Source organism: Herpailurus yagouaroundi, unplaced genomic scaffold, assembly GCF_014898765.1.
Source record: "Herpailurus yagouaroundi ecotype Mexico unplaced genomic scaffold, PumYag 217, whole genome shotgun sequence".
Lineage (NCBI taxonomy): Eukaryota > Metazoa > Chordata > Mammalia > Carnivora > Felidae > Herpailurus > Herpailurus yagouaroundi.
The window spans coordinates 5,820,784-5,841,011 of NW_024412448.1; the positions used below are offsets into that span (position 1 = coordinate 5,820,784).

Below are 20,228 nucleotides of genomic sequence, written 5' to 3' on the forward strand. Positions count from 1 at the left end.
TTTTTAGTTTCTGAAGGTTAGTTCATTTGAGAAACTTCCTTTTTGCCGCAGGCCTTCCGTGCGGTCTCTTCTCCAAGTACCACAGATGCAGCTATGCCATTTTCTCATTCAGTTCAAAAAAGTACTCTTTTCCAGTTTCTTCTTTAGCCTTTGTATTTTTTAGAGTTCTTACTTGGTTTCTAAACACTCAAGGATATTCTCAAGCTCTTTTTGCTACTGATGCTAATCTTATTTGATTGTGACTAGAGAAAATATTTTATAGAAGTTGATTTTTTATAACTTACCGACACTGGTTTTATGACCCAGAACGCCGACTATCTTGGTGTACTTTCCATGTGAATTTGGAAAGAATTTGTGGTTGGGTGGAATGTTCTATGTCAATTAGGGCAAGTTGGTTGGTCATTTGGTTCAAGTCTTCTATACTGATTTTCTTCTTGTTCTACCAGTAAAGGAGAGAGGGCTTTTGAAATCTCCAACTTTGCGAATTTGCATGTTTCTTCTCCCTGACCTACAACCTTTGCTTCCTGTATTCGGGAACTGTTACAGGGCATACAAGTTCAGGATCGTCATACCCTTTCAGTTAGTTGATTGACTCTTTTGTCATTATGAAGTAACTATTTGTCCCCAGTGTATTTTTCCTCTGAACCCTTTGATGATCCTACTCCAGCAATCGTTGCCACTATTGTTAGCATGGTTTTAGACCCACATAGCGTGTATCAGAACATTCTCTTCCATGGCTGCACAACATTCCAGGCACAAGCACACCACACTTTTACATCCGTTTTTCTGTTGGTGGACACTTGGCTTGTGTCCATGTGTTGGCCACTGTCCGTGATGCTGCTGTGAACAGCGATATACACGCATGTTTGGGCCTGTTTAGAATTCTTTGGGGGTATGTACCTCAGAGTGGATTTGTTGGCTCACGGGAATCCTATCTATATTGAGCTCTCTGAGGAACACGGTAGGGCCCCCGGTCTGTTTCTGGGTTCAACATGTCCTTCTTGAAACCTAGAGTTGGGCCCGAGCCTCTGTGCCCTGGCTTCCTGATCGTAGGCGCCAGCTCTCTGTGCTCATCTCCGCCAGTCGGCCCAGAACGCTCTGCCCACAAACCCACTGGTGTCCACCTCACCCCTTAGCTCTCGGGATTCAGATGCTCAGGGGACCTCCCTGCCCCTCCAATACCCTCTGATCCAGCGTCCGTACCTTCGCCTAAACTGATCAGTCTCTCGTTCGGCTTGGCCAGTTATGCCAACGCTAGGTGTTGCTGGGAAGGCGAGGAGACTCATACCTATGCCCAACTGAATTCAAGTAAAGGTTATTCTCAGTAACGGAGATAAGCCACCTCAAATGAGCTGAAACCCTGGAGAACAATCCCAAGGTTTCCCTGAGGAATAAGGAATTCTGACAAGAAGCCCAGGGAAAATCCAAAAATTGCCCTGGCTCATCTTCCGAACGCCCCCAACGATAGAGGACAAGACTCTCCTGCCGGTTCTGTTTCTCTGGCGAAGCCCCGCCCGCCCCAGCCCTGCAGGCGGTGTCCAGCCTTTCTGCAGCCTGGTGCCGTCCCTCTCTCCGAGCACGCATACGCACGGTCCTGCGGGCAGGGGGCTACGGGGACCACGGGGGCATCCCCTCTGGACCCCAGGGACGTGGCGGGACAGTACTGGCCCCACAGCAGCTGTCAGAGGAGGGAAGAAAGGGTGACTGGAGGCTGGAGCTCACGTGGGTTTAATTGGGGGGGGGGGGGCTCTGTGGGACAGCAGCTTGCACCAGGTTGGTGTAAAAACCGAACAGGATCCAGACGTGGTTCTTTATACTGACGGTTACAGTAAATTCCAGAATTCCAGCAGCAATTTGAATCATGTTTTTGAAAAACGAACACAGACGAACACAGGGCGGGTGTCCCCGGGGGCTGCCCCCTTCCGCAGGCCCCTGCATCATGGGGGCCCCGGGGCCGGGGCTCCCGCGCCGCCGGCCTGCGCAGGGTGGACGAGGCCCTGGCGTTTCCCGGGCGACGCAATAAATAGGAGAATCAAATGGAGAACCGAGGAACAGGCCTGTGTGGCAGGCCCCACGCGGCGCACGAGGCTCTGCTCGGCCGGCGGCCAGGCCGACTCTTCACAGACCGAGGCGGGTCTCCGAGTCGGCGGCGCAGCCCCCATCCGCCCACCGCCCCAGGCCCGCGGTCGCGAGGGAGGAGAGGCGGCCGTGGGCAGGGGTCTGGGCCGGGCGGTCCCACCCGCAGGACCCTCCCTGGGCCCCGGGCGCTTAGCCCTCCCGGACGCTGACGCGCGGCTCGGCCAGGGAGCTGTGGATGATGCTGAGGATAGTCTCCAGGCCGCTGCCCTCCAGCAGCGTGCGGTGGTCCCCCTCGATCACGTGCACGGACACCTTGCCGTCGCACACCTGGGACAGGTTGTAGTCGGCGCCCAGGCCCTCGCCGTACACGCTGCCCGTCTTGGCGCGCAGCAGCGTCACGTTGCCGTGGTAGGTGGCCCGGGGGATGTACTGCTCGGCTGCGCGCAGCTTGTGGTAGAAGGAGTGCGCCGCGAAGCTCAGCTCGCGGGGGTCCAGGCCCGCGTGGCTGCGCGTGATCAGGTCCACGGTGGCCGCCACGCGCTCCTCCAGGCCCTTGAGGGGCAGCAGCGCCTCCAGAACCTGCGGGAAGGGTCTCTGAGCCTTGCGTCGGCCACAGGCTGCCCGGGGCGGGGTGGGGCCCTGAGACTGTGCTGTGGGGGAGGGTGGGCTTCCAGGCCGCCGCCGGGGGGGGGGACCCCCCTCTTCCGCTGCCGCCCCCCCTCCGCCCTCTGCCCCCCGCTGGCTCGCAGGACCCACCCTGTTGTGTTCCATGTCGGTGAACTGCTGCACGAAGAAGCACATGGCCTCGGCCTCAGCCTCAGCCTCACAGCCAGGGGTCAGCTTCGCGCGGTAGCTCTGCAGGGAAAGAGGGGCTGCTGGAGCCGCTGGCCGGGCCGGGACCCTGGGGATGGGGTCGGGAGTCCGCCGCCCCCACCGGGGCCCTCACCTGTGTGTAGGCCAGCACATAGGCGTGCGAACCGTCGAACAAGAAGAGGCTGTTGTGCGCGGGGGTGGGGCCCTGCTGCGCGGCCTGCAGCTGCGAGCACATCTCGAAGGCCACGCAGGCCCCGTAGGAATAGCCGGCGATGCGGTAGGGCCCCTCCGGCTGTACCTGCCTGATGCACTCGATGTAGTAGGCGGCCAGACTCTGGATGCTGTCCAGGGGCGCGGCTGTGGGGCAGAAGGAGGCTCAGCCGTGGGCAGGAGGGGCCTCCCCCGGGGGGCGGGGGCGGGGACAGGCACGCCATCCCGCGTCATCAGGGGTTGGAGACAGCCTGGCTGGCCGGGTCGCACCTCGAGTGCACTGTAGGCCGTAGGTGGGGATGCTGAGCTTGGACGCCAGGCTGTGGAACACAGTGATGGAGCCCTCGATGGGGTGCACCAGGAACAAGGGGCGCTCAGAGCTCTGCACCGAGTTGAGCCGTGTCAAGGTCGGGCCCTCGGGGTTCACCAGCAGGGTGCTGAGGTTCAGCTGGGCCTGCGGGCCGGCAGGGGTGTCCTCCTTGGGTGTGGGGGCTGCCAGCTCTGCGAGGAGGAGCGGGTGTGAAGGAGGGCCAGGGGCACACAGGTCCCCCGGCACGTGAATACCTCCCCCCTCCCCCCCCCCCCCCCCCCCACCGCTGACCCAGGCTACGGGACTGGGGTTGGGGGTGGGCGGCACTGGGCCCCACTGAGGGCTCTCAGGAAGGGTCCAGATGGACAAACCTGACCTGCCCATGGGCCGATGGCACAGATGGGCCCTGATGCCACGATGCCAAGGCACGTGCACCCCAGACCCCGTAAGAGGAGCACGGGCCACGGTGGCCCAGGGGCCTTCCCCTTCCTCCAGCTGCTCTCCCTTCGGTCACGCACCATTAGCTGTGCCAGCCTTGGAGGAAAGCTCCTGCAACTTCCGGAGCGTGAGCTGCCGGATGTCCCGCATGGACATCACCAGGTCATGCTCGCGCTCCAACATCTGGCGCACCTCCACGCCCATGAGCGAGTCCAGGCCCAGGTCTGCCAGCGAGCTGTCCAGGTTGACGGTGGCCAAGTCTCGGATGCCTGGGGACAGGCGCTCGGTTGGCAAAGGGAGCGGGGCCGGACGCCTCAGGGGCCAGGTCTCCGGAGGGAGGGCCGCGTCACTGCGGTTGGCATGCAACCCCCACCCGGCTCTGTGTGGACCCCTGGTGCCCGTCCCTCCCTCGGCGAAAAAGCAGGGCCTCTCTTAAAGCCGGGGACACTGAGGCTTGGGGGAGCAGAGCGTCTGCCAGTGTGCAAAGGCGTCTCCCTCACCCAGGATGTGGGCCACGGCCTCCATCGGGTCCTGCCGGCCACTGCTGTCATTGTGGGCAGTGGCCTTCTTCTCGGCCAGCACAAAGCTGCTCAGGACGGGGTGGGGCTGGTTCAGGAAGAGGTCCAGCACCTCCAAGCAGGAAGCAATCCGCTGCGGCAGCGTCCCGCCGATGACCGTATCGTTGGAGCCCATGGACTCCAGGACGATGCCCACGTCACCGATGGCGCCCCACTGGATGGCGAGGCCTACGGGACGGGGCCAGGGGGGCCGGAGTGAGCGCGGGCCCGAGGGGGGGCAGCGGCAGGCGGGGGCTGCCGGGCGAGGAGTGGACGGGCTCACCCGGGAGGCCATCGTGCTGGCGCTTCTCACACACGCGCTCCATGGTGGAGTTGGCGAAGCCATAGTTGGTCTGGCCGGCGTTGCCGCGCCCGCAGCTCACAGAGGAGAAGGCCACAAAGTAGTCCAGCTCGGGGCACGCAGCTCGGGTCACCCTGTGGGCGCTTGAGTCACACCCCTGCTGGCTGGCCCAGCCCACCTGCCGACGCGCCCAAGGGTCCCCACCTGCCCGTCTGCTTCCGCTTCCCTAAACCCCCACCCCACGGAGGCCTGTGGCCTGGTCCCCGGGCAGCCGTGGGAAGGCCGTGTCGGGGGATGGGGACGGGAGGGGGGCTCGTCCGCCTCACCTGTCCAGGTTCACGGTGCCGCTGTACTTGGGCCTGTTGACGTCCTGAAAGAGCTCAGGGGTTTGGTTCTCCAGCATGGCGTCTCTCAGGACCTGGGGACGAGGGACCCTCAGCACCTGCCCCGACCTCACGCCTTTGGAGGCTCGGCCTGGGAGAACCTTCCCTGGGTGGCCGGCTCCGGCCCCTTCAGAATCACACTCACCACGGCCAGGTTAAAGACGCCTCCCACGGGCCCCAGCTGCGTGGCCTCATCGATGAGGCTCTGGGCCCCATCCAGCGAGCTGGCGTTGCTGGTGGACACCAGGACCTGTATGCCCTGGCGCCTCCACTCACGGACCTGCTTGGCCTGGTAGCCTGTGGGACACGGGGCAGTGGGGTCAGGCCAACCGGGGGTCCTAACCCGGAGAGCACACCAGGGCTGAGCTGACCGGGTGCCCCCCGCAGCCCCAGGCCTGCTCACCTGTGCGGATCCCAGAGCGAGAGGTCAGCACGAGTTTCCGGGCCCCTCGCAGCACAAGCCACTGGGCCAGCTCCAGGCCGAAGCCGCCCAGGCCCCCGGTGATGACATAGCTCTTGTGGGCCGGGCAGTAGATCCTGGACACGGCAGCCATCAGGGTGGGACCCGTCTCCCGCAGCACCGCCTCCGGCTCCTCCCTGCGCACCTGCAGTCGGAGCAGCAGCCGTGCTCGAGCGCTGCCCCTGGGGCTGGAGCGGGGGGAGCGGGGGGGGGGGGGGGGGGCGGGGGGAGCCGGGCCCCCTCCTCACCTGGATGACCACTTTGCCGATGTGCTTCCCTTGGGCCATGTAGCGGAAGGCGTCCTCCACCCGGTCCTTGGGGAACACGGTGCACTTGAGGGGCTGCACCACACCGTCCCGGATGCCCGCCTTCAGCAGCGCAGCCACCTCCTGCCAGCTGTTCCCGCCTTTGTCCATGAGCGAGTCCAGCAGGACCCCGTGGAAGGTCACGTTCTTCAGGAAGACGGCCATGCCTGGGCGGACAGACGGGAGGGCTCAGGGCCCACAGCCTACCCCGTGGACCCGGCGCCCCCTCCCCGCCGCTGGCCTCTTGCCACCTGCCCGCCAGCCCTGTCTGCTGCCCGCCTCACCCAGCAGGTGGTTGTTCGAAAGGTCGAATTTGCCGATTTCCAGGAACCGGCCGTGCTGGGCCAGGCACCGCACGCTGGCCTGTAGCTTTTCTTCCGCCAGGGAATTCAGGACCAGGTCCACACCTTGGGGGTGGGGGGAAGAGGAGTCCTCACTATCACACCTGGCCCAGGTCCGCAGGGCCAGGCCCTGTCGCTGCCTGGGCCAGTGAGGAAGGGGAGAGGAGAAGGCAGGGGTGTGGGCAGAGAACACAGAGGGACGTGCCGAGGACGCCCCCGGAGGCCCTCGAGCCACTCACCCTTCCCTGCCGTGTGCCGCAGCACGTGCTGTTCAAAGGACGTGTCCCGGGAGTTGGCGAAGCTGGTGTCGTCGAGCTGGGGGAACCTGGCCTGGAGGTACGCCCGCTTCTCGGCCGACCCTGGCGGGCAGAGGCGTGTCCCGGTGAGCCAGGCTGCAGGGCTGGGACAGGAGGTGGGGGGGGGAGCGGGGGGCGGGGCCCCGGCCAGCCCCAGGCTCCCGGGAGGGCCGGCAGACCTACCCACGGTAGTGAAGACGCGGCAGCCCAGGCTGAGGGCGATGGCGATGGCGGCCTGGCCCACACCGCCCGAGCCTGAGTGGATGAGCACCGTCTCCCCGGGCTGCACGCGCCCCCGCACCACCAGCGAGTAGTAGGCAGTTGTGTAGACCACAGGCACCGAAGCCGCCTCCTCTAGGGTCCTGCGGGCACGGCGCAAGGGGTCAGCTCAGGACAGCCTCAGCCGTGGCCGTGGGGCCCTGGACTCACAGCCCCACAGACTCACCAGCTGGAGGGCACCTCCCACAGGAAGTCCTGAGAGAGCAGGACGGAGGTAGCCAGGCCTTCGGCAGGCACCAGCCCCATAACGCGCTTGCCGCTGGCGTCTCGGCCAGAGAACTCCATGCCCAGCAGACAGCTGCGGAGGGCCCACTTCCCTGGGGACAGACGGTGGGGGGTGAGCCGTGCGTCTCCCTAGGGCAGCCCAGGGTACGAGCTCAGGCCCGAGAGGCCTTCAGGTCCCTGAGCGCTGGCGGGGCAAGGAGCCCTCTTCCTCCCAGGTCCTGACCTGACCTGGAGATTTGAGCCTGGCTGTGCCCGTGGTACCCGGCCCGTACCTGGGATGGCGTCAGGGGACAGCTTGCCCGTGGCCAGCATGATATCTCTGAAGTTGAGGGAGGCATAGTGGACGGCACAGAGCTGGGTGCCGGGGCTGGTGAGCTGGGTGTGACGCAGAGGGGAGCAGACCCAGCGGATGGAGGAGAGGTCACCCCGCGTGAGGACGTTCACGAAGGCGTGCTCGGTCTGCTCCTCCGGCAGGCCTGGGGGTGACAGGAGGCGGGGCTGCCACGGGGGCTTCCCAGGCAGGGTCTCCAGCCCCCCATCCTCCTCAGCCCACCCCGCTACAAGGCAAGGAGCCGGGGGGGTGGGGGGGTGGGGAGACTCACCGCGCTCCAGGGGGAAATGGCGGAAGGCCCCCCAGGCGCCGTCTCGGTAGACATTCATCACGAGGTCCCCCCGTAGCACCTTCTGCAGCTCCGAGGAGCCGGGGTCCAAACTGGGGGTGCGGGACGTGCTGCTGAGGTTGGACACCAGGACGCACCTGTGGGCAGCCGCACAGGTGAGACAAGACTGCGTGGGGTGGGGTTGGGGGGGCACCAGGAAGGTGAAGCAGGGCAGAGGGCGTGCAGCTGTGTCGAGCCCCTCACCGAATCCGGTGCCCGCCAGGCTCTCTGCGGAGACAGTTCACCAAGCCCACGACGCCTGAGTCGGGGCAGCTGATGGCTGTTAGCCACACGGGCTGCTGGGAGGAGTCGGCCAAAATGTTCTGCGGGATGACAGAGGGGTTGGCCTCCGGGAGGGTCCCCAGGCCCAGGCACGTGGTGCTGGGGGGCCCAGCCGAGACTGACCTTCAGGGAGTTCACCCACTGGAAACTGGGGTCCTCCACAGGCAGGAAGACAGGGCTGTCCCGTAGGACCGGCCGACGGCACAGGAAGAGCACAGAGCCATAGAAGGACTTCTTCAGGGCCACCAGGTGCAGGGACGCCCCGGCAAACAGACTCTCCCACTCGTCCTGCACGTGGGGGGAGCAGTCAGTGCTTGCCCCGCCCCCCGTCCCCCCCACCCCCCCGGCCCCCCGTCCCCCGTCCCCCCCCCTGCACCTGGCTTAGGAGGCTCTGCTGGCCTCGCCGCGGCTCGGGGCAGGTGAGGAAGGCGACCGTCTCTCCAAGGGGGTGTCCTCTGAGCAGAGCGTGCAGCAGCAGGAAGCCGCCCTCCTTGAGAGCGGCCCCCATGTTGCCAACGGCCGTGGCCGGGTCACCGAGGCTGGCCACGGCACAGTTACACAGGAGGAGGTCGGCCGAGCCCAGGCTGCCAGGGGCGGGGTCCGCAGGGTCCCACTGGCCCCAGGCGATGCCGTGCTGCTGCAGCTTGGCCTGCACGGCCTCCAGGGCCTGAGAGTGGCGGTCAGTGGCCGTGTACTCCAGCTGCGGCACGGGCTGGGTGTCGAGCAGCGCCGGGATGTGCGAATACAGGTGGCCGTCGCCAGCCAGCACCTGGAGGTGGGGACAGCTTCCTGGATGGGCCGCCACCGGGCGGGCGTCCCGACGCGGGCCGGTGACGTCTGTCAGAAGGGCCCACCCGCCGACCTGGCCCAGGAGACCGCCAGCTGGCGTCAGCCCCGTCTGCCGCGTCCACGGAATCCCCTCTCCGGGCCCGCTGCTCGGCGCCCGGGGCAGGATGGCAAAGGACGGAAGGGCAGCACGGCCTCCGACCGGGTGAGCTCGCGGACCGGTCCGGTCTGCCCAGCCTGGGCCCGCACACGTAGTTACGCTGGACCGTCCGGACGGGCACCCACCTCCACGACCTTCATCTTGAGGCTGGACGTGTTCTCCAGGGCGGTGTCCACGCAAGCCTTGAGCGCCGGGGAAGTGAGGAGGCCGCTGAGCAGGGGGTCGTCCTGCAGCAGGGGCCTCTGTTGGGCCAGCAGCTGGCCCAGCTCCAGCTGGAGGCCGCCGTTGAGCTGCAGCTGGCAGGCGGCCGCCAGCAGCCGGGGCAGGCCTTGCTTTGGAGGCTCCTGGGGGGCCTGGGCCCCGTCCAGCCCGGACACCACCATCTTCAGCCCCTGCTGGGCCACCTTGGTCTGCAGCGCCTGTGCCAGCCCTGGGGAGGGACGGGCACCGCACAGGGGTCTCAGCTGGGCCGGTGTTCCCCGAGCCCCCTCCCCCCGCCCCCACAGCAAATGCCCACTGCCTGGGCAGTCTGGCCCTCTAGGGCTAGGAGCTAGCCTCCAGAGGGGTTCGAGGGGGCCGTGCTCCCCATCGAGGTGTGAGCCCCACAGAGAGTGGCCTCGGGACCCTGACCTCCCCAGCTGCGCCCAGCCCCCCACCGACCACCCCCCAGCTATCTGCATGGGTGCGAGCACTCCACAGGGGGTGGGCTGTGGGGCCGGGCCCCGGCGTGGGCATCACACCCAGGCGGCTGGCCGGGACACAGCTGGGGTGGGGGTGGCCCGAATCCATCCTGGCTCCCTGTGCTCTCCCTGAAGTCCGGGAGCCTCTCGAGGAGGCAAGTCGAGGCCCCTGGGGAGCAGGAGGTGGCAAGCCACGGCGGGTCCCGGTGGGGGGGGGGGGGGCTGGGCCTCACCCCTGCACAGCTGCAGCCCCTCCTGCAGGGCCGCGTCTCCAGCCAGGAGCCCCTCCTCCGTGTGCGGCGTGAAGCAGAACTTCTCCAGGATGGGCGCAAACTGCTCCTGCTGCCGCCGTGGGGCCATCGAGGCGTGGAGGCCCGAGACGAGGACGCCGCCGGCCACCGTGCTGTTCAGACAACGGTTCACCAGCACGTTGACCGCTGCGGAGAAAGGCTGAGTGAGCACGGGCAGTGCCCAGTGCAGGGACACGGGGGTGCGGGCCCTGGGGCGTGAGGCTACCTTGGGCCTCGCCCTGCGAGTACACCCTGCGCTGGTGGGTGGCGGGGTCGATGTGGACGGAGGTGATGCGGGTGGGCAGACGCAGGCCGCACTGGGCCAGGCCCAGGATGGATGTCTGCAGCATGGCGTCCAGGAACGTCACCCAGTTGTTCTTCCACAGCAGCCGGCCCGCGTTGCCTGTGGAGAGGGGCCGTCAGCTTGGCTGGGCGGGCCTCAGGCTCGTGGCACCCTCTCCCCCGCATGCCTTGACCCAGGCGCCCTTGGTGGCCCCTCACCCCCAGAACGGCCCTCTCTCCACGCGGCTTGGGCACCTGGATGCCGGGTGGCAGGTCAGGCTTGGTCCGGCCCTAAGGGAGGTGGCCCTGGGGCCCGTACCTGGAGTGTCGAGGGGGGGACCTGGCACCCTACCTTCGAGGTTGGCCTCGAGGATGCCTTGAAAGTGAGGGCCGTAGTCGTAGCCACGCAGCCTCAACTCTTTGTACACGTCCCTCTGGCTCAGGTGGAACGTAGCTGTGGGGTCCGTGGTGTCCAGGCCGTCCGGGCTGTCGAACAGCTTGCTGTCGGGGTCCTCCCACTGGTAAACCTTCCCTACAGAAGGGGACAGGAGAGCCTGTGGGCGGGTGGAGTGGAGCTGGCAGCCAAGCGTCCCCTCGGAGGCCAAGCCCAGTGGAGACCCTGCAGCCGGGCCAGGCACCATCTATCTGCTCACCGCTCACTATCAGGTTGCCGTTCTCAGATACCTCGAAGGTGCGGGAAGCCTGTAGGAGCCGCACTTCCAGGGGCACGGTCCCTAGGGACGGCAAGGCGGGAGATCAGCGGCGGGGGTCAGCGGCCAGCCCTCCCACCCCAGCCCTGGCGGCCAGCCCGTCTCACCGGTCTTGGGTAGGACGGTAGCCTGGTGCAGTGTCACGTCCTCAAACACCACGGGTACTTGTTCCATGTTTTGATTCAAGGTCCGTGCCAGAGTCTTCCAGACCAGGCACAGGTAGCCGGTGGCGGGGAAGAGGACGCGGCCGTCGATGCAGTGGTCCACCAGGTAGTGGTCAGGGGACTCAGGGCTGATGCCTGCATGGGCTGGGCCTTAGTGCCGGTGCCCAGGAGGGAGCACCCCCCCCCCCCCCCCTCGCCCCACCTCAGCCCCGACTCACTGATGTTGCAGACGGTGAAGGCAGAGGAGCCACTGGAGCCGCTGGGGAAGTCCTTGGCGGTGGGGACGTCCCAGGTCTGACTGTGGTCCCACTTGATGTGAGGGGAGATGAGAGGAGTGCCCCGGGGCACCGGGAACTCCACGGGTGGAAGCAGGCCATTGGGGTTGACGTCGAAGCTGGGGGTGGGGGAAAGGTTTGAGGGGCTCGCCCAGCCCAGGTGGCCTTGCTTGGGGCTACCTTGTCCTACCCACGGCCAACCGTCTCCCAGAAGACCCGGGGCAAGGCCAGGGTAGGGCGAGGGCTCAGCACCTGCCAGCCCACTTCCCGGGGAAGACCTCCCTCTGCGGCCTGGTTAACACACCTTGTTACCGGGGACAAGCCTGGAATGGACGCACCCCCGCCCAGACCCCCGGTCCCCCAGCAGGGGCAGCTGACTCACCCCAGCAGGTGCAACTTGCCCACGTTGCTGAGGAAGAACTCCAGGTTGTCTCTTTGGTCCTTCTTCATCAGAGGGACGATGGTACAGCTGGACTTCAGGCCTCTCTTGAGGACGGCCTGGGAGAGCAGACGGGCTTGGCCTTCCTGACTGGGTCCCCCTGCCCCCGGGCCCAGACCACCGGCTTCTCTTGGCCACTGGCCCCAATGTGCCAAGACTGCTGCCCTCACCCCGGTTCCCACCAGTGCGCACCTGCAGCAGGGCATGGGGGGCGATCTCCAACACCACAGCATCCCCGGGCACGTGCCACAGCGCCTCCTGGAACAGCACGGGGCTCACCAGATTGTTGACGTTGTACTCCGCCGAGAACGTGCGGGCCAGGCTGCCCTGCCACTGGGCCTCGGGGATGGAGGTGCTGAGCCAGCGTGCCGAGCGGGGCCGCGGCTCCCGGATCACCTGTGCACAGGACGCGGGTCAGGACCCTGCTGCCGTGCCTCCGGGAGCCCCCGCCTCCGGGGCGCCCAAGGGTGGCCAGCCCACCTTCTTGAGGGCCTGAAGCAACGTGGGGGCGATGGAGTCCATGAAGTAGGAGTGGAAGGCCATGCCGCCCGTCCGCACCTCCTTGGCAAACACGCCCTCCTGCTTCAGCTCCGCCACGAATGCAGCCACCTCAGCCTAGGGACGGAGATGTCAGGGGGCTGGACGAGTGGATCTGGGCTGTCCCCCCAGGCCGCCCGAGCGACGGAGAAGGGACTTGGGGACGAGCCTCGCCTCCTAGGCCCCACCTGCGGTCCCGAGATGGTCACTGTGTCCTCAGAGTTGTGGCAGGCGGGCACGACACCAGGGGGGCAGCGCTGCTTACACTCCTCCCAGGACAAGCCTGTGGGCAGGGACGGCCTCAGGGGGCAGCTGCGGGGAGCCGGGGGGCCCTGCCCGAGAGCAAGACACTGCCCAGGGCGGGCCCTAATGACAGGGGTGTGGTAATGACAGCCGCGGAGCGGTGCCTTTATGGGCCGCTCTCACTCCTGCTGTGTTTGATCTCAGGGGAAGGTGTCCTCCCTGGTGCCCCACAGGCCGGGAGCGGGGTCTGGGCTCCTAACACCTCTCCTGCCAGCCCTTCAGGGTGGTGGCTCTCTGAGGTGTCCCTCCCATCACAGCCCAGCCTGCCCGAGGCATGATCGTGTCCGCCCCTTCCCCTGAAGCCTCCAGGAACAGATGCCGGCAGAGGAGAGCCAGGACCAACCGTCCTGACAACCCTGGGGCTTCGTCTGTGTGTGTGTGTGTGTGTGTCTGTGTGTGTGTGTCTATGTGTGCGCGCGTGCGCATACGAGGGGATAGCTGTCCCCACCTGGCTTTAGCTCAGGCGCGTGGAAACGGCACCAGCATTTACAAACGCGCCTCAGTAAACGTGCTAGATGTCAAGGCCAGTGGGCGTGGGAGGCCACTACGGCGGGTCCTGAAAGGGTGCTGGGGTCTGTCACTCTGCTGTGAGGACGGCGGCCAGTGCGGCCCCCCCAGGACCCCGCCTCTGCCCAGCGTGAGTGTCAGGAGTGCTAGGAAGACAGACCTCCCTGGACACCCTTAGGGCTGTGGGCCACACGGGATGGGGGATCGTGCGGGGACACCCACCAACGGCCGCCATGGTCCCCGGTGGGATGTTGGTCTCCTTGATGCACTGGCCCCTCCAGTAGGCGGCGAGGATGGCCTCCTCCTGAGAAAGGCAGCCATCTGCGTAGCCGCAGGCCACCTCACCCAGGGAGTGCCCGATGATTCCGTCGGGCCGCAGACCCATGGAGTTCAGCAGGTCTATGAGGGCGATCTGGGGGTGGGGTGGGGTGGGGGGGTGTGGAACACAACACATCATGCCAGTCCTGGGGACACCAGGCTGGCCACGTGCACGGTCACAGCAGCCTCGTCAAGCCCGGTGCCCGCTCCCCTCCCCACGGTTTCTTGTCCTGCCCACCGGCCCCCAGGCCCCGCAGGTGCACCTGGATGGCGGTGAGGCTCACGAAGGCGTGGACGATGTCGTCAAAGGTGGCCTCGTCTGTGCTCAGCAGCAACTCAGACACCTGCAGTCCCAAGGGCTTCACGGCCTCGTCGGAGCGCAGGATGGAGTCCCGGAAGCTGCCCAGGCGCATGAGGCTCAATCCCATCCCGCACCACTGTGCGCCCATCCCTGTTCCAGCGAGAGGCGTCAGGGGTGGGGGCCGCGCAGCCCTGACCACCCGCTCACCCGCCGGGGAGGGCCTGGGGAGCAGGGTCCTCACCCGAGCAGATGAACCAGAGAGGACGCTCGCCAGCGGCCACCTGCTGTACCTCCTGGCTGCCACCCTTGCCACCCAGCACGGTGTAGCCCCGGAAGGGCATGGCGGTGGGGGAGATGGCCGCGATGTCATTGAGCATGCTCACGAAGGCCAGGTCCTGGCTGTGCCGGCGGCCTTGCTCCAGCAGACAGTGCACGGCCTCCGGGGTGCGTCCGCTGGCCCGCAGCAGACGGGGCAGAGAGGCGTGCTGGGTGGGTGCCAAGGGCGGCCGCAGATTGGGCTGGAGAATGACGTGCACGTTGGAGCCGCCGAAGCCGAACGAATTGATACACACGTTGCCTCCGCGGACGGGCAGGGGCTGCTGCACCACCTGCAGCCGTCCGTCCTGGAGCGCGGGGATCTCGGTGTTCGGGCTGTGGAAGTGCAGGTTGGGGGCCCAGAGCCCACGCTCCAGGGACAGCAGCACCTGTGGGTGGCTCGGAGTTGGTGGGGTGGCTGACCTCGCACTCCCTACCTGGGGTGGGGGATCCCCCCTCGTGAGACCACACTACAGGCCCTGCCCCCCACATTCATCCTGCCGTGGCACAGGGACCCGGTGACCTAACCGCATGCCCCTTCCCCTCTCTGGGCCCCGTGCCTTCACCTGGGGCCCCACCGACCCCCCAGGCTGATGGCCTAGGGGACCTGGACACAAAGGTCCCTTCCAGGCCTCACCCCTAGTCCCGATCCTTGCAGGAACTACAAACAGATTCCTGTGTCAGCCCGAAGAAGCTGAGAGCGTCAGGAAGCCCCCACCATACCCAGAAACCACCAGTGCTTGGTCTCCCCACAGACCACCCAGCCCCCACTGGCTGGTGAGGAGGCTGTGGGACCGGCGGCGGCGGCGGCGGCAGCGGTGGGAGACGGGGGGGGGGGGGGGGAAGGATGGGCCACCTGTCTGGGGCCGTCCCAGCCACTTCACCTTCCCTAGCTGAGGGTCTGACCCACAGTGAGCCAGGGTAAAGACCTGTCCTATACTCGTGCCCTGCTGTCCGGGCCTTGATGGCTGGCACCCCACGGCACAGCCTTGCCTGGCACGTGGGATGGCTCCAGACCAGCCCACCCACCTTGGCCAGAGCCGCGAGCCCCGAAGCGGGCTCCGGGTGCCCCATGTTCGACTTGGTGGACCCGATCAGCAGGGGCTCCTGGCGGGAGGGACACAGGGCTCGGGTGATGCCGTTCAGCTCCTGGGGGTCCCCCACCTGCAGAGGACAAAAGGGAAGGTCAGGACCCCACCTGGGCGCCTCTTAGGAGCGGGGCGTGGACCCCACCTGGGCGCCTCTTAGGACCGAGGCGTGGATGTGGCTCTCACCTTGGTCCCCGTGCCGTGGGCTTCGACATACTCGAGGGACTCTGGGCTCAACCCAGCCGGCTCGTACAGCGAGCGGATGAGCTGTTCTTGCGCCTCCCCGGAGGGGAAGGTCACACCTGCGGGAGGAGCCAGGCCTCAGTCCCCAGCCGCCGGCCGCCTGCGGTGGGCCGGCCTGGCCCCTCGGGTCCCCAGCCGCACCCACCTTGCTCCTTGCAGCCGTCCGTGTTGGTGCCGGCGTTGAGGATGGTGGCATACACGCGCCGAGCCAGGGACTTCTTGGTCAGCAGGACGGCCACCACGGCCTCCGCACGGCAGTAGCCGTCCCCTGAGGGCAGAGGACACCTGTGCTGGCGCCAGGTCCCCGAGGCCGGGAGCTCGGGGCGGAGCCGGGCGAGCCGGCGTCAGATGGGAGCCGGGGTGCGAGCACCGTCCGGCGGCCCCCCCGCCCCCCGCCCGCAGCTCACCGGACTCGTCGAAGGCCTTGCAGGTTCCGTCGGGGCTCAGCATGCCGAGCTTCATGAACTGCACGGAGGTGTTGGGCTTGAGCAGGATGTTGAGGCCGCCCACGATGGCCGCGGGGCACTCTCCCCTGCGGATGGCCTGGTAGGCGTTCTGAAGGGCCAGCAGGCTGGAGGAGCAGGCCGTGTCCAGAGCGATGCTGGGCCCTGCAAGCGAGAGGCTCTAACAGGGCGCCCCCCCCCCCCATTCGCCCCAGCCCCCCTTCCTGGGGGGAGCCAGAGGCCGGGAGGGGCCGGGTGGGGACCCACCTTTAAAATCAAAGAAGAAGGAGAGGCGGTTGGCCATCATAGCCCGCTGGCAGCCCACCATGCTGTAGCCCAGGAGAGTCTCGGGGTCTCGGCTCAGAGCCTCTGAGGCCTCCGAGCCGCTCACGCCTACCCAGACGCCTGTGTGTGTCCCTCGCAGGGTAGCCGGGTTGATGCCTGCAGGAGACAATGGTAGAGCCTGGCAGCCAGGCCTGCTAGAGAGCACCCAGCCCGCACCCGCTCCAGGGGCGAGGCCTCACCTCTCGGCCTCTCTGCCTTGGGTGTGGGGGACCCCATCTCAGCCTAACTCTGGAGGGGCCTGAGCAGGACAGCCGACCCAGGTAGGGCTGAGGACAGGTAAGTGGGTCACGAGGAACCAGAGGCCCAAGGGACAGATGGGGCTCCAGGCTCTGGGGTTAGGCAGAGGCCAGAGACAGCTGGAGGTAAGGACAGAAAGCAGCATTGTCCCCAGGATACTCCCCTGGCCCCTGGTGTCACCAGCAGGGTCTGGCAAGCGCCGATGGCCAATGAGCACCCAAGCACCAAGGGCAGCCTACTCTAGGACGAGCTGAGATAAGGAGACGGAGGAAGACAAAGGCTAAGTGTCCAGGCTGGGAAAGGAGGGAGGGACCCTGGCCAGCCTCTGGGGAATGGCGTCCAAGGTCTCTGGGTGGGGCCCGGGCAGTGGGAAGCCTCTGCCAGCCTTTCACCTCAAGGTGCTGTGTGCAGGTCGGGCCCCGGGCCTGGCCAGCACCTGCTGCAGGGTGAGAGAGCCGAAAGGCCAGGACTGGCCCCCACCCCCACCTGCCGAGGCACCACACCCACATGGCTGGCCTCCTCTCCATGCCCCTGGGGCGGCAGGGACAGGTGTGCTCGCCGTGACAAAGGACAGCTGCCTTGAGGTACCCATCCAAGGCCAGACACGGCCCAGAGAGAGGAGTGGAGAGCGGGAGTCCTGGGGGCAGAATCCCGCCTCCTGCCCTGCCTGGCACTCCACCGGGGCCCCGAGATCAGCTGTACGTTGGGGAGGGAGGAAACTGGGCCACCTGGGCATGTCAGGGACACCTTGGTGTGCAGTTGTGAGACCCCCGACCTGCTGACAGGCCTACGCCTCCCAAGACCATTGGCCCTGGACCAGGGCCCAGGAGAGCCACGGTGGCTTCTGCTTCTGCCTGGATTTCTGCGCTTTGACACTTCTACCCTGAGCACAGGTTGCTTTTAGAAGCGAGAAAGGGCAACGCTGTCGTGTCTTCTGGGGGAGCGGGGACTGCAGAGACTGGCCCCCGGCCCTGAGGTGGCCACAGTTGGCCAGCGGCCTCCCGAGGACCCACCTCCATCCAGGATGGCCTCGTAGGTGACCTCCAGTAGCAAGCGCAGCTGGGGGTCCATCGTGTGAGCCTGCTTTGGGTGGACCCCGAAGAAGGAGGCATCGAACTTGGACAGGTCCTTTAGCTTGCCGGTACGCTTGGGCAGGCCGTAGAGTCCTGCAGACAGAGGCAGGTGGAGGGCTGTGGGCCCCGAGTGACCGACAGCAAAGCCCCTGCTGTGATGGGGAGCCACAAGCTCTCCAGGGGGACCAGGCAGCAGCCCCAGAAGCAGGGCCTAGTGCTGCTGGGCCTGGGGTGCCCCTGGCACCACGTGGCCGACTGAGACCCCAGCCGTGCTCTGAGAAGGGGACCTGCTGGGCGGGCCTCAGAGCAGAGCACAGTGGGGACGGTGCCTCCCCCAACCCACCGCTGTCCTAGCCGGAGACCCTCTCTGCCTGGCCTGCCGTTGCCTGGCTGCTGAGATCGGGCCAGACTCTACCGTGCTGACTCACATCCCGTAGATCAGGTAGAGCCGCTCTGCAAAAAATCCTACTGGGCGGGAGGGAGTCAGACCAGCTTCCCAAGAGAGCCTGGTGTCTTATCTGACGGCCCGGGACTCGTGGGCCGGCAGGGACAGGGTAGTGGGTGGCGGGGCCAGAAGCACCTGCCCGCCTGGCCTCACCCCGGCTCTGCTCCCCCAGCAGATCACCTGGCTTGACTATAACATTGGCGGATGCACGCCCGGGTTGGCCCTCAGCCTCCCAGTCCCCGGCTCCGAGGCCCCTCCGGGCAGCAAGGCTCTGCAGTTAGGACTGGGACTCAGGCTGGAGCTGGTCTGCTCTGGGCAGCCGGGAGGCGGCACCCACAGCAAACACAGGAGAGGGGAGCCTCAGGACCACCCACTCACCTGCCTTCCACCTCCTATCATCGTCTGTCACCATGTCCACGCCGCCAATGAGGTTGGCCCAGAACTCCTCCATGTTCTCTGACTCGGGTAGCTTCCCGGACATGCCAGCAATCACAACGTCCTCCATGGCTGCTCTGTGCAGGGGGAGTGATGTGGGGGCCTGGCGCTGGTCAGATCCGGCTGCCAGACCACCAGGCTGCAGCCTCTCCCCTGGCTTTCTAACCCCACAGCACCACCTACGGGTTTGTGAGCGGGGAGACCCAGATCCAGGAGGCCAGCTCCTGTGCCCTGGGCTGGCCAGGACAGACGCCTCAGGTGTATGGGGGAGTCCACACTGGTCCAGCCAGCCCTTACTTTTCACTGGGAGGACTGAACCCTCTGTCTGGCCTTTGGCACTGGCCTGGCACTTCTGGGGCCCTGGCCTGGGGTGACCACCCCCCCCCCATGGCCCTGCTGCCTCATATCTGGACCCCAACAGTCCCTGCAACCTCTGCAACCTGCCGCTGGGGTGCTCCTGGGAGAGGGCCTCACAGAGGGCAGCAGGCAAGGCCATCCCAGAAGGGCCGAACTCTTCCTAAGACAAGACCGCTGGGCACTCGATCTGTTAAGAGCTAACCCAGTGAATCAAGCAAACAAAAAAGAAAGGGTACTGAGGTTTGAGGGAAGGAAATATGGCAGTGGGGGAACGCCAGCCCACTCTAACCAGTCAGTGGGCCCTGCACTCCAGTGCATCCCAGGCTGCTCTCCATGCTGGGGGCAGGGGCCGACTGTCACTCAGGGCAGCCCTCAAACTGCACCTAAATCTCGAAGGGCTCTGGGGAAAAGACGGCCCCTGCCCAGAGTTGGACCCACCCAGCCAGTCTAGCCCCTCCAGCAGGCAGAGTCGTTCCTGGTCCTGGCCTGCAAGTGTCGCCCAGGCCCGCACACCTGTGCAGGTGAGGAGGCGTCGGGACACTGCTGGCCTAACTCCACACAGCCTGCCTGGCCATCCGGACTAAGGTCCCCGAGGCCCCCCGTGCAGAGAAAGCCCAGGCCACCCCGGGCTTAGGGGTCCAGGAACCCCTGGACAGCCCCTGAAGAAGGGTGCAAGGCCAGGGTTACTCTGGCAACTTCCGCCAAGGCCCGAAGGCCTCGTGGCACTAATGAGCGGCAGACACGCCAGCCCGCCGCCCTCCCGGGTCTCCGGGTCCCTCCGAGCAAGGGCGCGTGAGCCGAAAGCAGCGTCTTCCTTGGGCGGCGCGGCGGCCCCGAGTCCCGGCCGGGAGGGAGCCCGCACCCCCGGCGCTGAATAAAGAGCCCTTTGGCGGCCCGGAGGCTCGAGCGCTCGGGCGGCAGCTTCCTCCTGAGCGCGCCCGCTGTTCTCCCTAATTGCTATTCACGCCGAGTCCGGCGCGGCCCGGGCAGGGGCTGGAGACCCCGCGGCGCCGCCCTCGCCCCGCCGCCACCGCCAGCCCGCCCTCCAGAACTTCGGGGTTCCGCGCGGCGCCCACGTGATGGAGACTGGTGCCCCCCCACCCCCACCCCCGCCGTGCTCCCGGAGCCCTGGATCGCGCTGGGCCGCGTCCCTCCGGCACCGGGCGCGGGGGGTGCCGCGGGCGGAAGGGGTCGGCGGCCAAGCCCGCGTGGCCCAGCCCGCAGCCAAAATGGCTGTTCGCGGCGCCCCGGAGTGCGCCCCTCGCCATCGCCCACCTGCCCCACCGGGCCTGGGGCGCGGCGCGCCGGCCCTCCGGGCGCCCCGATCACCCAGGCCGGGGACTCGGACTCGGAGCCCGCGACCTGGCCGGCCGACCTCTCCCCTCGGGCGTCCCCCGGGCCCCGAGCCCGGCCGCGCCGCTCATACCTGGTCTGGGCGCGGGTGGCGGGCGGAGCGGGCGGCGGGGCGCGAGGATGGAGCGCGGCGGCGGAGGGGAGGCCGGGCCGCTGCCGTCTCTCTGGCTCCCTCTAGGCCGGCGCCGACTCTATTTAACCGCG

General features: G+C 66.7%; 1 protein-coding gene and 1 long non-coding RNA gene across 4 annotated transcripts; one reads left to right on the forward strand and one right to left on the reverse strand.

Moving 5' to 3' along the window:
* Positions 1–1,841: 1,841 nt before the first annotated feature.
* On the reverse strand, positions 1,842–20,211 carry FASN (fatty acid synthase). 3 transcript variants are annotated; one of them, XM_040456707.1, is made up of 42 exons: positions 20,098–20,211; positions 18,258–18,391; positions 17,375–17,527; positions 16,047–16,220; positions 15,744–15,944; positions 15,482–15,604; positions 15,280–15,395; positions 15,035–15,169; positions 13,932–14,394; positions 13,653–13,840; positions 13,294–13,483; positions 12,450–12,544; positions 12,205–12,339; positions 11,917–12,120; positions 11,668–11,783; positions 11,229–11,404; positions 10,954–11,145; positions 10,790–10,870; positions 10,489–10,668; positions 10,081–10,257; positions 9,798–10,001; positions 9,010–9,314; positions 8,315–8,707; positions 8,062–8,226; positions 7,861–7,979; positions 7,600–7,754; positions 7,270–7,473; positions 6,939–7,089; positions 6,677–6,855; positions 6,437–6,556; positions 6,141–6,263; positions 5,800–6,023; positions 5,495–5,696; positions 5,237–5,388; positions 5,035–5,126; positions 4,691–4,842; positions 4,351–4,596; positions 3,931–4,119; positions 3,373–3,603; positions 3,026–3,249; positions 2,836–2,934; positions 1,842–2,658 (listed from the first exon to the last, which is right to left on the reverse strand). In XM_040456707.1, the coding sequence occupies exons 2-42, from the start codon at positions 18,382–18,384 to the stop codon at positions 2,269–2,271; spliced, it is 7,545 nt and encodes a 2,514-aa protein (XP_040312641.1). In that variant the 5' UTR covers positions 18,385–18,391; positions 20,098–20,211; the 3' UTR covers positions 1,842–2,268. The 3 variants fall into 3 exon arrangements, with proteins under 3 accessions (XP_040312641.1, XP_040312642.1, XP_040312643.1); XM_040456708.1 differs by having other exon boundaries at positions 18,258–18,417; positions 20,098–20,206; XM_040456709.1 differs by having other exon boundaries at positions 18,258–18,386; positions 20,098–20,201.
* Positions 7,020–8,260, forward strand: LOC121018092 (uncharacterized). Its single transcript, XR_005785025.1, has 3 exons — positions 7,020–7,109; positions 7,570–7,577; positions 8,250–8,260. It is a non-coding gene; the product is annotated as an uncharacterized LOC121018092 (long non-coding RNA).
* Positions 20,212–20,228: the final 17 nt, after the last annotated feature.

Excerpts from the sequence above, each read along its gene's own strand:
- FASN (XM_040456707.1), bottom strand. The coding sequence starts at position 18,384 with ATGGAGGACGTTGTGATTGCTGGCATGTCCGGGAAGCTACCCGAGTCA. Across the intron at positions 17,528-18,257 it reads TGATAGGAGGTGGAAGGCAG|GACTCTACGGCCTGCCCAAG; the intron begins GTGAGTGGGTGG and ends CTCTGTCTGCAG. Across the intron at positions 12,121-12,204 it reads TGCTTCAGGCCCTCAAGAAG|GTGATCCGGGAGCCGCGGCC; the intron begins GTGGGCTGGCCA and ends TCCTGTGCACAG.